Source organism: Sciurus carolinensis, chromosome 3 (assembly GCF_902686445.1).
Source record: "Sciurus carolinensis chromosome 3, mSciCar1.2, whole genome shotgun sequence".
Taxonomy (NCBI): Eukaryota; Metazoa; Chordata; class Mammalia; order Rodentia; family Sciuridae; genus Sciurus; species Sciurus carolinensis.
In genome coordinates, this window is record NC_062215.1 from 109,832,312 (window position 1) to 109,849,431 (window position 17,120).

A 17,120-nucleotide genomic window follows, 5' to 3' on the forward strand; every position below is an offset into this window, starting at 1 on the left:
GTGCACCACCATGTCCAGCCCCTAAGGCCATTTCTAGAAGCTTCTATTTGAACTTTTTGCCCCCAGATAGTCTTTAAATAAGGGGATGCTAGTGACATCATGGGCACTTCAGGTTTCTATCCTTCCTCCCCTTTGCTCCTTATTGTGTGAGTTGATTTACCTGCCTACATAGCACTTCTGCCAGAAAGTGCTGGAGAGAGGGATTGAGACTGATATGCCATTGTTCTCCATTCCCTGGGTAGAAAACTGGCACTAATAAATGGAAAACTAGAGAGACTTGCAGGAAAGAGCCCTGCTCTAGACATCTATAAGGCAGTCTCACCCTGAGGTCTTGGGTGGAACAGCCAGGCCTTAGTGGGAGAGGTCAGTTTTCCTTGCCTGGAATCCCCAAGGAGTTCTAATGGGGGACCCCTGTGTCTTTTCCTTATTTGGTCTCTGTGTGTGTTGTTTTTGCTGTGGACCACCCTAGTGGTAGCAGTTTGTGAAGAGCTAACTGTATTATATACATGATTGAGATTCTGCTAATGTGTGTAAAGCAATATGTTTTTGAAAACTGTTTTGTGAGAATTGATTTTCTTTTGGCTCTGTGCTCTGGTTTTCATTATAAATTTAATAGAAAATATGCTTCTGCAAAATCCATGTCTTTTGCCATATGTAAACTTTTATAGTTTTTCTAACACTTTAAACTGTGCATTAAAATACACTGGGTGGTGCAATCTTATAGAAATGTATAATTGCTAAATTTGAAAAATTATTTTATCCTTTAGAGCAGAAAATTCCTGAAGAAGAATACATTATTTTGATAGATGGCTTAAATGAAGCTGAGTTTCATAAACCTGATTATGGAGATACACTTTCTTCATTTATTACCAAAATTATTTCTAAATTTCCTGCCTGGTTGAAGTTGATTGTGACTGTAAGAGCAAATTTTCAGGTAATAAAAAGAATTCTCAATTCTCTTTATAATCCCCATATCCCAGTTGTATAGTGATAAATACTAATAACATAAACTGTTGTAAACTATTTCGATGCTGAATTGAAAACCTATGTCAGGACTTTGAAAAATCATTCCAAAGAGCTCTAGATGGGCAGAGCTCTGGCGTGCGTAGCCTCTGAGGCATATTTATCAAGATAGCAGGTAAGTGTCCTACCAACATTGACCGGTACTTGTACTGCTCAAATGGCAATATCAAGTTCCACTTTACTGTAATTCAGAGTGGGGGGTCACCTGAGGTTTCTGGCTACCTGGTCTCCTGCAGGTAAAAGCAGTTCCTGCTTGTAGTTATTTCCATGGGTTTAAAGTGGGCCTTCGTGGGGTTTGTTTGGTTTGCAGTGCTGGGGATCAAACCCAGGACCTCATGCATGCTGAGCACATGCTCTATCACTGAGCTATACCTCCAACTCAGGGGTTTTTTGTTTGTTTGTTTGTTTTGTTTTTTGAAGGGAAAATCAGGTATAAAAGAGATTTTAAGGCTTATTCTGAGATGTATGTTCTTTATAAAACTTCAACATGCAGTAACACTTGCAGTGAGGTGAACAGTGATTTTTTTTTGTCCTCTTATCTTCTTCATTCAAACTCATTCATTTTACATTAACCATTGACTATACCTATCCATTTTCAACAAAGACATGTAGAAAAAAGATTTTGACTTTTGCCATTTTTTGACAATACCTATTTTAAAATGGCATTTAGGTTATTTTTTTTTCTTGCATGTTAAAACTGGGATTGGACCTCAGCTAAATTTGATTTGTTGTTGTTAGCTTTTTGGTTTTTGCAGTACCAGGGATTAAGCCCAGGGCTTCACACATGCTAGGCAAGCTCTTTACTATCCAGCTATATCCCAAGCCCTTTTTTTTTTTTTTTTTGAGACAGAGTCTCACTAAGTTGCCCAGACTGACCTCAGATTGGCCATCCTCCTGCCTTAGCCTCCTGAGTAACTAAGATTACAGGTGTGCATCATACCTGGCTTCATGTTTGTTTTTGTGAACCTTTGATTCTTGTGCTTTTTCGTCAGTTTTACTCAGCATAACTGAGCAATACATGGCACAGAAATGGGTCTTGTGTTTCACTTCCTGGATGTGCGAGTTTTCTGAGGTTCAATTAGCATTCATGTAAAATGAAAATGATTTTGTTCTGCCCTCTCCCTACAATTGCCTAATTAGAGAAGGACACACATGCTTAAATACCTCAGAAATGATGGTGGGAAGTTTAAAAAAAAAAACAGGTTTAAGTTCTCTCTACTGTTAGGTGTTAGACTTGTGTTTATATTTGGAATGAGGGAGACAGGAGAGGTCATGGGCTTGTGGGAGCTGGTGATGTTTCTAGTTGCCAGGTGCATAGGTCTTTTTGTGTTTGTGAAAATTAATGTGCAATTATGATATTTGCACCAATGTACATATGTCATAGTTCAACTTAAAAGTTTACTTAATCATCAATTTTAAAAAATGATAGCATGCCATATTGAAACAGTCAGCTTTTTTACCATGTGCTCTCAAGGGACATGAACTGGGACAGCCTCAGATTTCCAGGTTGGGTTGCATAGTCCCAGTACCTAATGCACGCATAGGGATACCTCTTTCCTCAGGGCCTGGCTGTGTTCTTAGACATGCAGTGTTGGTTTGTTTTATCCATGATACATAACCAATTGCACAGCATAAGGATTATAGGTCACCTGCAGGGTCTCAGTGCCCCTCTAGATATTGGCTTGGTAGCCCCTTCTGCTCAGAGCTTTTTTCTCTCCTTACCTGGCTCTTGGTCCTTGATGTGGGCCTTGGGAAAGCCTATACTGATTCTATCTCACATCAGGATTTCTTTCACATAAGCTTTTTATCTGTACCTTATCCTATTACACGTTTTAATACAAAACAATGAGTCCCTGTAATCCATGAAAATCCTCCTTGAAAGAAAACTAGTGAACCTGGTTTAAAATGCAGCTGAAATAAAAAAAAAGAACCTCTGTGGAGCGACACTATGGGTTTTTGTCTTTTTGCAGGAAATCATAAGTGCACTGCCATTTGTCAAGCTTTCCTTAGATGACTTCCCAGACAACAAAGACATTCACAGCGACCTGCATGCCTATGTGCAGCACAGAGTGCACAGCAGCCAAGACATCCTCAGCAACATCTCCCTGAATGGCAAGGCCGACGCCACGCTCATTGGGAAGGTCAGCAGCCACCTGGTGCTGCGGAGCCTCGGCTCCTACCTATATCTCAAACTCACCCTGGACCTCTTCCAGAGGGGACACCTGGTCATTAAAAGTGCCAGCTACAAAGTGGTGCCCGTGTCTCTGTCCGAGCTGTATTTGCTGCAGTGCAACATGAAGTTCATGACACAGTCAGCCTTTGAGAGAGCACTTCCAATTTTAAACGTGGCCCTTGCATCCCTCCACCCCATGACGGACGAGCAGATTTTTCAGGCTATTAATGCCGGCCACATCCAAGGCGAGCAGGGCTGGGAAGACTTTCAGCAGAGGATGGATGCCCTCTCCTGCTTCCTCATTAAGAGGAGGGACAAAACCCGCATGTTCTGCCACCCATCCTTCAGGGAGTGGCTGGTCTGGAGAGCAGATGGCGAGAGCACAGCCTTCCTGTGTGAGCCCAGGTATGCAGACCACTGAGCCACACTCTGCAGGGAGCGCCGTGCCCTTGGGAGGAGGGTTTCCAACTCTGCTCCATGGTTTTTAGTGGAAAGGCAACAATGCAGAATGAATCATTCAGTTTTGTTCCTTTGTTTTCTGCCTTTTGGGCTGAGGGAGGGGTCTGTGGAAAATTCTCTCCACTTCAATACAAAAGCCTTTGACTATTGGAATTTCAGGACTCTGGTATTTGGGGTGGAAGAGAAGCGGGGCAGTGCCTGGATTATATTTTCTGCCAGTGTCTAACAGATCTCCATTTCCTCCCACTCCCAACTTCAGCAGGGTCACATGTGGGGCATGAGACCTCACCCCCCAGGAATAGTGGGCTCCTCCAGGGGTGCTCATCTCTGGGTCTTGGGCTCCTTCTTGGATCCCAGTACTGCCACCTCTTGAACATGTGACACCTTGTTTCTGAGATCAGAGGTGTCTGTGTTCCTGAAGAGGGCCCTGTGGTCCAGCCTGGCTGCCTCATTCTGTGTGAGTGGATCAGTGAGAGCCAGGCCAGGAGACAGTTCTTCTTGCTGTCCAGGCTGCTTGACACAGGAGGGTGGGTGAGGAGGCAAGCCTGTCTGTTGTGTGGCCTGGTATGAATTAGGGTGAGAGGTGAGGAATTTGAGGGATGGTGAGGCTGTGCTGAAGCCCTCTACTTTCTGGCCTGGGCCTTCCTCTTTGCTCTCTTGAATAACTGCACTCTGAGTCAGGATCCCTCCAACTCCCCTCTCTAGTGACAGGGCAAACAGGCTGCTAGACTATTCCCTCAGCACAGTTGTGAGCATTGGACCAGATGTGGGGCTCAGAAACGAGGAGGTGAGTAAGACCTGTGAACCTTTCAGCCGTTTTCCTCCCCACATGTGTTGGCCTCGTGGTACCTGCTAGGTCTAGCTGCTGTTCTGTGTGGTAGCTGTTGTGTTCTTAGGTGACAGTAGGCTCGAGGTTGGTTGTTATCTTTGAACCTGATTGGAACAGTGAACTGTTAACATCCTGGTTGTTTAGCCAGACCATGATAGCTAGGTGTAATGTGTGCCGAGTATAGCTACCCGCGTCAGACGGTCTCCTAGGAAAAGTCAGATCACTAGGAAGGAAGGCCATAGCTGACTTTGTGAAGACATGAGTTGAAAGACTTCAGGGGTTGTAGGTTTGTTGCTGGGGTTTGGGGCAGAAGTAGGTGGACCATAGCCATCAGTGAGCTTTGCTTCATTTTGGGTAATGAGCATTGAGTTCAGGCAGCATCAGGCAGAGCTGAGAGTGGAGTGACTACTAGTTAGTATTAGTGATTGCAGTCTCCCAAGTGCTGCTGTGTCCTCACGGTACGCAAGGGGACGTCTCCTGGGGGAGGGCCTGAGATGAGTGCAGACAAGAGGGATGCGGAGGCTGCAGATGTAAGGAGATGCTCACTCTGCACCATAGTGTCAGCGGTTTCCTGAGAAACCCTGTCCTACTTGAGCTTCATTCAGCAGAGGCTGGAGAACAGTGTTGGAAGGAGCTTCTGGTTCACTTCAGCAGTGGTTTTTGAGGCCCCACCATGTGCAGAGTACTGTGGCAGATAGAGAGGTTCCTGCCCTTTCTCAAGGGGTCCCACATTGGAAGGTGGGTGAGGAGGGGAGCACCAAGCTGGGCGGAGCCTTGTTGCCCGTAGGGCTTGACGGGGAGAAACTTCCAGCGGAGGGCAGTGATTTCTGGCATGCTTCACACACAGTGACATTGGGGTAGGGTCTTGAAAGGTAGTAGCATCTCTTCCCTTACCCCAGGCAGTTGTGGTTTTGCCCCAGTTGAAGAGGAAGGCCCGACATTTGGAGGTAGTGGCACTTTCCTTTTTATTTCTGCCTCTTTCTATCATACAAACCATCTTTCCTCTCTTGTTCTACTTCTGTTGCTTTTTGTTGTTGTTTTATAGCACCAAGGGCATTTTACCACTGACCTACATCTCCAACTCTTTTATTTTTATTTTGAGATTATCTCGCCAAGTTGTCCAGGCTAGCCTTGAACTTAACGATCCTCCTGCCTCAGCCTCCTGGATTTTTTTCCCTAACCTATCACAGGCACTCTCCCAAACTGTTGGGAAGTCTTAGAACTAAGTGGTCATTCTCGTTTTCATGGCAGTGCAAACCTCCTAGTAGTTAAGTCATCATATACTCACCACACCCTTGTCCTTGACATTGATCTTGACCTCGAGGTTGTTTCTAGGATCCTTACATACCTAAATACTCACAGGGAATGTCTTGGAACCTTACAGAGCCGGTTCAAATCCTGACTCACCTTCACTTTCATCCATGTTGTCACAAATGATAGGATTTCATTCTTTTCCATGGCCAAGTAGTATTCCAGGGTATGTATATACCACATTTTCTTTGTTCATTCATCACTTGATGGACACTTAGGTTGTTTGCATCTTTTGGCTATTACAGTAATATACAGGGGTGCATCTGTCCCTGACAAGCTCATTTCATTTCCTTTGGTTACACACACTGTGGTAGAATCATATGGTAATTCTGTTTTTTAAGTTTCTGAGGACGCTCAATACTGTTTTCTGTAACGACAGTACTAATTTACATTCTTATCAATAGCATGTAAAAGTTCCCATTTCTCTGCATCCTCACCAGCACCTATTTCTTTATTCTTTTTTTTTTTTTTTTTTTTTCTTTTCAAGGCACTAAGGATTAAACCCAGGGGCTCTCTATCCCTGGGCAACATCCCCAGCCCTTTTGAGACAGGGTGTCACTAAGTTGTGCATGCTGCCTCAAACTTGAGTCCCTCCTACCTCTGCCTCCTGAGTCTGTGGAACTGCAGGCATGCACCACCACATGCCTGGTTTCAACAATTTTTTTTTTTTTTTTTTTTTTTGGTTACCAGGGATTGAACACTGAGCCACATCCGCAGCCCTATTTTGTATTTTATTTAGAGACAGGGTCTCAGTGAGTTGCTTAGTGCTTTACTTTTGCCGAAGCTGGCTTTGAACTTGGCAATCCTCCTGCCTCAGCTTACCGAGCTGCTGGGATCACAGGTGTGCACCACCAGGCCCGACTTGCTTCAATCTTCTTAATAGCCATTCTTATTGGAGTGAGGTGATATTTTATTATGATTTTGGTTTCCATGTCCATGATTTGCATTGTTGAACACGTTTTCATATACCTGTTGGCAATTTAATGTCTTCTTTTGAGAAATGTCTACTTAGTTCTGTTGCTAATTTTTAAAATCAGGTTATTTTGTTTTTATTTTTGCTGTTAAGTTTTTGGAGTTCCTTACATGTTCTAAATATCAAGCCCTTGTCAGATGTAGAGTTTTAAGATATTTTCTCCCATTCTAAGGTTGACTCTTCACTATTGATTGTTTCCCTTGCTGTGCAAAAAATTTTTAGTTCAGCATTATTCCATTTGCCTGGTTTTATTTCCTGTGCTGTTGGGGTCTTATCTGAAAAACAAACAAACAAACAAACAAAATCCTTGCCCGGTTCCAGTGTCCTGAAGCATTTCCCCTGTGTTTTCTTCTAGTACTGCATGGTTTCAGGTCTCATATTTCAATCTTTAATGCATTTTGAGTTCAGGTTTGTAACTGGTGAGAGAGAAGGCTCTAGCTGCGTTCTTGTGCGTGCACATCCCCAGTTTTCCTCTCACCATGTCTCGAAGAGGCTGTCCTTTGTCTAGTGTGCATTCTTTGCACCTTTGTTGAAAATCGGTTGGCTACAAGTGTGTGGGTTCTAAGTTCTATGGTCAGTTCCATTGGTCTGTGTATTCGTTTTTATGCCCATAGCATATTGTTTTGATTACTGTGGCTTTGTGGTATATTTTGAAGTCAGGTAGTATAATGCCTCTTGTTTTTATTTTTGGTACTGCTGTTTGAAACCAGGGCCTCGTGTGTGCTGTGATAGGCAAGTACCCTACTACTGAGCTACATCCCTGGCCTTCTTTTTTTTTTTTGAGACAGGGTTTCATTCCCCAGGCTGACCTCATGTTTGCAGTCTTCCTGCATCAGCCTCCCAAGTAGTCAAGACTACAGGTGTGTGGCACGGCACTCAGCTTCTGCTCTGTTCTTTTTGCTCACATACTTCATGTATGTATATGTACATTCATGTGTACGTGTATATGTATACTCGTGTGTGTGTGTATATATTTATATACACTTGTCTGTTTTACAGAGATACTTCTAGGTGATGCTGGGCACTTCTGTCAGGAGGCACATAAGACACTCATGTTTTCTGTGGTGCTGGGACACATTGGTGGCCCTTTGCCGCATCCATCACCTCATCAGTGCTGCACAGGGACTCGTCCTCTGGAACAGTCCACAAGGCTCTTTCCCATGCTGTTAACTTGAGGAACGAATGGGTAGGATATCACTAGGTAGATCAAGCCTGTTGAAGCAGGAAATGCTGTTAAAGGCATTGGGGTCCTTGTTCAAGCAGTGGCCATCTAGTTTGGAGCTTCTTTGATGGAATGGAGGAATGGAAAGGGCCAGCAGAAGGATGTGGCAGAGAGGACGGCCTTCTATCTGTCCTCTCTGGAGAAGCTTCAAAGGCTGTGGAGAGATTGTAGCATGTGGGGACTGCTGTACCAGTCAGCAGCAGGGAGTGGTGGCCTGGGGTCAGAGTTGTAGTGGTTAGAGGCAGCCTGGCTGTCCTGAGAGAGCTGGGAGTGGCTGGTGGCCTGTGGAGAAGGACCTGGAGGTGACTTCAAGGTGTCGAGTCTCAGGAATTAGGAGTGGATTAGCTCCCACTAAGAGTAAAAAGGCAGGAGGCATTTCTCTAGAACAGAGCTTGCTTGGTTTTGAGCACTTGGAGCTTATGGGGTGGCTACCTTTCCCAGGCAGACAGGCTCCATGGACAGGACTGATTGTAATGTTGCAGGAGAAGTTGATAATCGAACATTTAGCATTATTGATGAAAGGGTGTGGTGTGATTCGGTGAGGAAGTTTGTGTAGACAGAGGAAAGGGTGTTGGACTTGAGGGAAGGAGGTTAGCGGTGCCACCAAGAGGTGAAGAGAGTGAGGATTAAAAGGGAAGTCATTGGATTTTCAGTGTAGGAAGAAGATCCTGCATCCCCAGGAGACCCCTTCTTGGGGATTGTAAGGAGTGAAAGAGGAGAGAGCCAATAGCCTGGCATGGGAGATAAAAGAGTTGAGAAGTTTGGGGTTCAGTGTGGGGAAAGATTTTTAATAACACAGGAGGTTGGGACCTTGTTGGAAACATCATTGAGACAGTGTGGGCACATGGTGCAAAGGGAAGGCATGAGGGCTGAGTGAGGGGTCAGCCGGCCACCTCTTTGTTCCCATGGAGTCTGCTCATTGTACCGTTCCGGCTGTGTTCCATCTGGGTTACTTGTGAGAGCTCCTTGGGGGAAGCACCCTGCATCATCCTCCTGTCCTGCATGGTGCTCGTCAGAAGGTGGACTTTACTGAACAAACCCAGAATCACGTTGCACTAAGAGCCCAGGCCCTCATGTCTGGCAGACTGTATCAGATCCCTGCTCTCTCATTTACTAGCTGTGTGGCCTTGGACAAACTGCTTCACCTGATCAAGCCCCTGTTTCCTCATGTAAACAGTGATTCACAGGGAAGGGTAAAGGAGATAATGCAGTCAGGTTTCTGCATCTGGCAGAGTTCAAGCTTGATACCTGCAAACTTTGGAACAGGCACGTACTGGTGGATGCAGACCATCTTAGAAGGAGGCACTTGGTCCCAAGTTCACCTGGCCTTGAAGATCATGCCTTCCCCATGTGTGAAGACTCATCTTGTGTGTCTGCCTTCTTGAATTTCTTCTCCCTAATGTGGTTTAAACCTCTTTAAAAAGTAGGCATGCATGTGGATAAATAGGGTTTCAGTGATGCCTGCTTTTCATCATCTAGATTAGCTGCTACTGGGAGAATGCTTTTGAAAGTGAATGTCTGTTTTCACATTTTTATTTTACATGTATCATTTATCCTCTTCCTCCAGAACTACCTGCTTTTGCCCCACAGAACAGCACTTCAGAATTGTCAGGTTGATAGATGGTAGGTGGATGTCTTTTCCAAAGAAATTGGTTGAAAGGCCCCATGTCCACAAGGAAACCACATGAGTCCTACAGACATGGAAGAGTGAATATGGTAGGGTGGCTCCTTCATCAAAGAGTTAGTGGGGCATAAGCGAATGGTGCTGGTTAATGTCCTCCAAGCGCCCAGACACAGGAAGCCCACAGGGACCTGTGCCATCCAAGCCTGGAATTCTAGGCATTACCAATCACAGGCTGCCCTGCGCGTGGCCTGGTTATTCTTTCCTTCCAACAATAAGGCCTTGGCCTTTGGTCCAGTCTACCCCAGTGCTGGTGATCCTGGGGACAGGCCTGAAGGCCAGAGGGTTCTACTCCATCTGTCTGTACATCATTCATCCAAGAAACACGTACTTACTGAGTACTGAGCACTCGGTAGACATTGTGACTATATAGTGACCTAGAGGAGCCTCCTTGTCTCATGGAGTTTGCGTTTTTGTGGCAACACAAATCAATGATGCAGGGATCATTGATGAGGAGAGTGGGTGGTTCCAGCCTTGCCCAGTACTGTGGCCTCCGGGAGGGTCACTCCACAGAGATGGGGAAGCCAGAAAAAACCCATGACTCACAGAATAAGCAGCATTTGCCATCTTTATAAAAAGGCAGCATCACCATCTCTCACCCACTGTGTGGAGGCACCGAAGCCAGGAGGAAGGGTTCAAGGGCCGGGTGGCATTGTCCATGGCATTGTGGGAGGGGCCCTTTCGCCCTGAGCCCTTGTGTTTCTCGTTCTAGGAGCGGACACGCTCTCCTGGCGTTCATGTTCTCTCGACAGGAAGGCAAGCTGAACCGCCAGCAGACCATGGAGCTTGGCCACCACATCCTGAAGGCACACATTTTCAAGGTGAGGCATGCACCCATAGGAGGGAGGCCTTCTTTGTTGTTGTCTTGCAGTTTTGAAGATTTCTGACAGCTTCGTGAGCCATCTCCAAAGCCCTCCAGGAGCCACATCTCAAACATGACTCCGTCTCCTCCCCAAAGCTGCCGTCTTACAATCGTTTCCTTGTATTTCTTTATAATTGATCACATGAGCATGCATCTCAGTGCTGTGGTTGAGTGTAACTTTCCCCCTTTGAATTCCTTTCAAGTTTCTTTTCATCCCAAGTTTGCCTTCATTCCCTTTTGTTTTCTTGTTATTCACTTGTCAAAGAACTTGAGTTCCTTGACCTATATAATTTCACACCACCTGGATTTCTGGTCGTGTGCTTTTTTCTCAAGGTGTAGTTTAACGTGTTACTCTCACCCCTGGATTTCCTGTCATTAGGCATGGGTTGAGTTTACCCCCTACAAGGTGTCAAGATGATTTTGTAGTTGAAGGGTGTCTTGTACAGGAGGCACATGTCTGTGCTTGCTGCTTCTTTTGTGATGCCATCAGCCATGACGGTCGCTGCTTGGACTCATTCATTCTTTAGGGGTTGCCCACAGTGATTCCCTAATTCCATCATTTATTCTTCTAATTCTTTCTCTTTTTCACCATCTCTCTCCCCGGATGTACAATTCGTGTAGAAAAGACAGGGCGATTCCCTGACCAATGGTTGTAGGCAGGGAAGGCTCACAGGGCATTGTTTGTGCAAGCCATCCCACATTCAGCACCTGTTGTACCCTCTTGGCAACCCTGTGTTCAAACTGATGCCACAGGTAGGAAGGACATGCTCACGGGATCTGTTTCTGGTGGTTTCCAGGGCCTCAGTAAGAAGACTGGAATCTCCTCAAGCCATCTGCAAGCCCTGTGGATAGGGTACAGCACCGAGGGTCTGTCTGCCGCCCTTGCCTCTCTCAGGAATCTCTATACTCCCAACGTGAAGGTGAGCAGCCCTCTGCACAGGGAGCAGAGCCCTGGCCTATTCCCTCCTGTCTATCCTGCCAGCCTGGCACCAGGCAGTGTGAGGGGGACAGAGGAGCTTCTCGTGATGCTTTTCCCTAATGTAAATCACACAATCTCCGTTAGAGGTTTCTACTCCAGCGGGAAGATATGGGTGGTCAGGGCTGTTCATGAGTATGTGGTGACCATTTCAGGGTGGAAGTGATAAGGAAGCAATTCACCCAGGAAACCAAAAGTCAGAGATTTCCGGGGAAACTGGATTTTTAAAGTACCTGGGTTACTTGTTCATACCCTCTCTTCAGGGTTCCTAGGAAATTAAGCCTTGATGAGTGACACAAAGCAGTGGGTATACAGCACACTGTGGTCTCATGTGCACAGACATTTTTGATTGGAAAGAGTGTCCGTTTGTTGACTGATGAGCTGCTTCACTCCATGGTCAGTGGCTTTCATGTCACAGTATTCTGCTCTGCTTTTCAAGATAGATTTGCCTTCTCCATTGAATGCAGTCTAAGAACAGAAAGCACCCAGATACCAAATACCTGGGTAAGACCACCAAGAAGTGTCCCTGCCTTGATGTGGGGGCCACCTGCAGAAGCTCCTCTGCAGGCACTTTGCTAGTAAGTCTTGTCATTCCCTCAGATCACTTCCATGAAGGGATCACTGCACCGTCTCTCAGTAACACAGGGATGCCCAGCCTGGTCATCCAGGGAAGGATGAGGCAAGTCCCTGGCTCACAGTTTCTGGGCATCTGACATCCACTTCTCCTCACTTATATTCTTCAAACTACCTTGGACGGGGCCATGTGCACCAGGAATGGAACCATGGGGGACCTTCCTGGGGCCTTTCATGCCTCTCCTCACCTGCTGCCCACATGCCTCGTGCTCAGCATGCTCACTTGGGGCATGGGTCTGGGTCTGGGCTTGCAGAGTACTTCTTCTTGTGTCCTGCCCCTGCCTCACTTCTCCATCTCCCTGGTGACTTTAAGAGGTGAGAGTGTCACAGAACTGCCTGAGGCTCCCAGTTGTGGGAGGACCTAGCAGTGCTGCCCACTATAAGACTTTGAGCAGAGTCCTGCTATCCACTATAAGACTTTGGTATGGAGTAGAAAGAGTCCACTGCCCCTGGGTGGTAGACGCAATGTCTTCACCAAGAAGTGCCACCTCATCCAGGTGGACTCCACCCTCATCAGGGTGGAAGCTGGTGGGCAGAGCCTGTTGGATTTCTGCACTGATTCACCTGCTTGACTGGGTGCCTTCTGCCCACTGTGGAACCTCTTATGGCACCATGAGGTCTGTCCTGCTCCAGGCCTGCTCCTTTGCAGATTATCACTCACACTCCAGACAGCAGATCTCAGTGCTTATATCCTGACTGACCCCTGCTGCAGGTTATTTGTAGGTAGATGGACAGGAAGCCATTTTTGTAGTTCAGTGGTACGAGCTCCAAGTTGCTGCTGCTGCTGGTCAGAGGGAATGTTCTGTTTCCACATAGTTACCCAGAAGAAAGGGGAGGAGACAGCTAAGTCCACATTTCACATAATGAAGAAGTGTTTGTGTGTGTGTATTATTGGGAGTTGAACCCATAGGTGCTTTACCACTGAGCTACACCCACATCCCTTTTATTTTTTTTTTTTCAAGGCGGGATCTTGCTGAGCTCCTGAGGCTGGCCTCAAACTTGTAATCCTCCTGTCTCAGCCTCCCAATTCACTGGGATTACAGTGTGTGCCACCACACCCAGCTGAGGAAGAAGCATTATTAAGAAATTTTTTTTACTTAGATTTTATAAAAATTAGAGTTTAAGTTACTATAATAACATTGATTCATCTTTCATGGGATAGTTAACAGTATATCTTTTGGCTTCTCCATAATTTATAAAATTCTGTATGATAACCAAGAAGAAAGAAATAGGAATGGCAATATCTGTTTTCACTACTTTAATAAATTTATGGGCACAGAAGTTACTCACTATACAGAAAAGTAAGACACATTATATTCTTTTTGAATACGAGTTTTTAAAACAGCAAATTAAAAGGTAGAGTATAATAATACAATGAGCTTGGCTCTCCAGGATTATAAACTTTTCTCTTTAACATACTTGCAATTTTAGAAGTGTTCATTTTTACTTTGTTTTATACAACTCCTGTGTCACCTACATCTGTACCACCCTCCAAATTATATAACTTGGCTATAAAATTGTAAGACTTTCTATTATCCTTCTAGATCTTTTTTTTTTTTAATCTTTCAAGGGGGGATAAAGGTTTTCACAGAATCTTGAGCAAATTACAGTAATTTAAAATTATGCATGCAATTAAAGAACTTTTTTAGAGAGCATTAAATGTTGTCATACAGGAATGAATGTCATTTTGAGCGATAATTGCAGTTTGCCACTTTGGTAAATTAAAGTGACTTGCTCTGAAATGATTACTTGATAATTTCAGAAGAATGCCAGTGATTTCTAACAGCCTCTCTTCGACAGGTCAGGGTCATGCCAACCTGTGCCCAGCTGGCCTGCTGAGGTCCTTGCCGCAAGCACCTCCCAGCCCTTGTCCAGCTGGTGGTTTTCTGTTGGCGCCATCTTGTAGAACTGGCTGCCGTCCCCAGGCTGTGCACGGGGACCAAGTCAGGGTGTGATTCTTTGCTTCGCTGAAGGCAGGGAGGAGAGGAGAACTCATCCCAGCTGGGGACAGGCTGTCCTCTCATTCTGTATCACAGTCAGGACATGCACATTCTGAAACGGCTGTGCTGTGCGAGCTGCCAGAGTGCTTAGTAAAGACACGGTGACTCCCACTTCATAGCCAACCTGGCCAGCACCTCTCAGGTTCTTCACGGTCACGTCTCTTTACCTGTCCCCACTGCCCACATTTCCCAGTTGTCAGCCAAGGAGAGCACTGTGACAACGAGTGGACATCTCCATGTGGTTGGTAAAAAAAATCCATGACATGTGCTGTGTAGTTACCTCCCTTAGACAGGCCGTCTCACTCAGCTGCCTCTCTGCCACCACGCTGCTCATGGCAGAGGGTAGCTTTGTGCTCTAAGCGAGTCTTAGCCTCACCTGCTCTGAGCCTTAGTTTTCTCATCTGTAAAATTGAGATGACAAAAACCCTGCCTTGCAACGTGATCAGAAATCTCACTGCTAATGCTATTGGGGAAGGACTTTTCTCCAGTGTTATTTTTACTTGTGCCTCATGCTTCACATTGGCTCTGGACACTGTGACTGCTGCTGCAGCACCAGGGTATTCTGATGTGCCTGTGGGTGTTGTGAACAGGAGCTGGGGCCCATGGTTCCCTGTGAGGCACATCTACTCCCACCCTCGCATGCAGCTCCCTGCTAGGAACAGCCCAGGTACAACCAGGCCTTGCTGGTGGGAGGCCAGACCTCCAGGTCACCAGGCACCCGTGCTCTTGTGCTTTCTGAAGACTGCACAAAAGGGTGATTGTAACAATAGTGATTGATATTCATTTAGCACTTGGGGGATCTGAGTGCTACTAAATGCTTTATGCACACACTCGTATATAGTTACATGCACATACACATGCACACATATATACACATACTTTTTTCTGCACATTTTTAATCTTCACAACTAATCAGTGAGGTGAAACTGTTGTTTTGAGACAGGGTCTTACTATGTTGCCCAGATTGGCCTCAAACTTGGAATCCTCCTGTTTTACCCTCCTGAGTAGGAAACTAATTTTAATCTCCACGTTCCAGTTGAGGGAACTGCAATTTAGGCCAGTTGGTAGCATTCCCTGGGTCACACAACTGGCAGGTATCTGATGCAATCCCTTTCCATGTCTGCAGGGGCCTTTATCACTTGTGTGTTTACAGCCCTGATTGCCAAGTCGCATCACTTGGGAGCTCTGGGTGGCAGAACCTTCACCACAGTTAAGTCAGAATCTCTAAGGTGAGGCCCAGGTGTTGGAAACTTTCAGGCTCCCAGATGGTTTCCATATGCAGAAGGGTTAAGAGCCATGGGCTTAAGATCAACAGACTTGTAGGAGATTAGGTGGAAAAAGACCTATAGCATCGCACCAACAAAGGAGGATGAATTGACAAGGAACCTCTTCAGGAAAGCTCTGCCCCTAAGTATATCCTTCCAGGTGAAGTCTTGTAAAGCACTCACCTTGATATTGAAAGTACACCTTCCAACACTTAACAGAGAACCCAGTGGGTAGAAAGGGGTGATATATTGTGTATTCAGCTGGGGGGAGCTGAAGCACAGAGAGGTTGAGTTCAGCAAATTGAACTAGATGGGTGAGAATTTAGATCATTTAATCCATCATCTTTTTCTCATAGGCCTGTGGGTGTCAGGAAGGGATGGGGTTGATGGGGAGAGGACAAGAAAACGGGCTAGCATAGTCATCCAGGGAATTTACAAATGACTCCTGTCTGTCTGTGGTGGTCCTTATTCACCTATTTCTTTTCTTTTTTTCTTTTCTTTTTTTTTTTTAAGTGGTAGAAGGACACAGTACCTTTGTTTTATTTATTTGTTTTTATGTGGTGCTGAGGATCGAACCCAGTGCAAGCACCCTACCACTGATCTACAATCCCAGCCCCTAACACCTATTTCTATGCATGTGCATCTTCTATACACCTCTTGCTCTTAACTGGTTCTCTAGCCTTGATAAAATCCCCAAGTATTCCTTTTCTTTCCATTCCAACAATAGTCATTCAAAGGGAAATCTCTTTTAAAGCCTTTACTTTTACTTGGCACTTACAGTTTTAAAATAGTTTTGAATTATGCTTGACTGATAGTATTTTTAAGAGCAAACTTGTATAGATTTGTAGCGGGGATTAATGAGGTCATCTGCCTGAGTATCACATTGAATTTGTGTTAGGGCAGGAACAGAGAAGTTCCTGTTTTCTGCCTTCCTGCCCATAAGTACTGGTTGACAGAAGGAGATTGGAGGCTGGGTTGGTGCTGACCAGGTCCAGCTACTTGGTGGTGCCTCTGATGGGTAGACGGGTTGCCAGGAAGCTGGCAGGCTCAGCAGGGCCTCCTCATTGTGTGTATGGCCTGTCCTTCCCTGTGTGTTATTAATGGTCCCAACGATGTGAAGGATCTGACTCCTGGGTCATCTCTGTCCTCAAAGGGGTTTGTATTCCTGTTTTCTTATCTGTGCACTTAGGACCAGTGTGTGGTGCAGTGGGCTAAGCCAGAGAACCATGTGCTGAGAGATGCAGAGGGCCCAGAGGTGGGGGCAGTGGTGAAGATATTCTCAGCAGGGTAGGGAATGCTCTCTTGAGTCTTGACGTGGAACAGAGAACCACGGAAAGTGATCCTTGGGCATCGTGTCTATAGAACAAATCTTCCGGTCAGAGGAGCTAGGAGGACAGAAGCCATGAGACTAGTACTTGCTTAGCATTGTTATGGCATAAGCCTCAGGACCAGGAGACCCCAGTTTGGGAAACGAGAGGAAGTTGGAAGCCTGGATTATGTGAGGGTCAAGCTTCGGCAGCAACCGAACATCTTCAGATTTCACACTTTGGGCCCGAACCTGTCGGGGTGCTGTTGTGTACTGTGTCTTCACCATCTGAATGCATTGTCCTCCCAAACCTAACAGCATAAACATTCTGTCAGCTACTCCAGTGGACAGGTATCACAGGAATACACTGAATTTTATATGCCTGTCATCTCCCTGTGTCTTTTAAT

At 45.7% G+C, this 17,120-nt stretch overlaps 1 protein-coding gene across 12 annotated transcripts in view; it reads left to right on the forward strand.

Annotated features, from left to right (window-relative positions):
- Positions 1-17,120, forward strand: part of Tanc1 (tetratricopeptide repeat, ankyrin repeat and coiled-coil containing 1) — a 225,201-nt gene that overhangs the window by 173,265 nt on the left and 34,816 nt on the right. For all 12 annotated transcript variants that reach the window (XM_047543757.1, XM_047543761.1, XM_047543756.1 and 9 more), the window contains 4 exons: positions 768-934; positions 2,994-3,601; positions 10,384-10,492; positions 11,331-11,453. In XM_047543757.1, the coding sequence (XP_047399713.1) occupies positions 768-934; positions 2,994-3,601; positions 10,384-10,492; positions 11,331-11,453 (1,007 nt within the window). The remainder of the gene's footprint in view (positions 1-767; positions 935-2,993; positions 3,602-10,383; positions 10,493-11,330; positions 11,454-17,120) is intronic.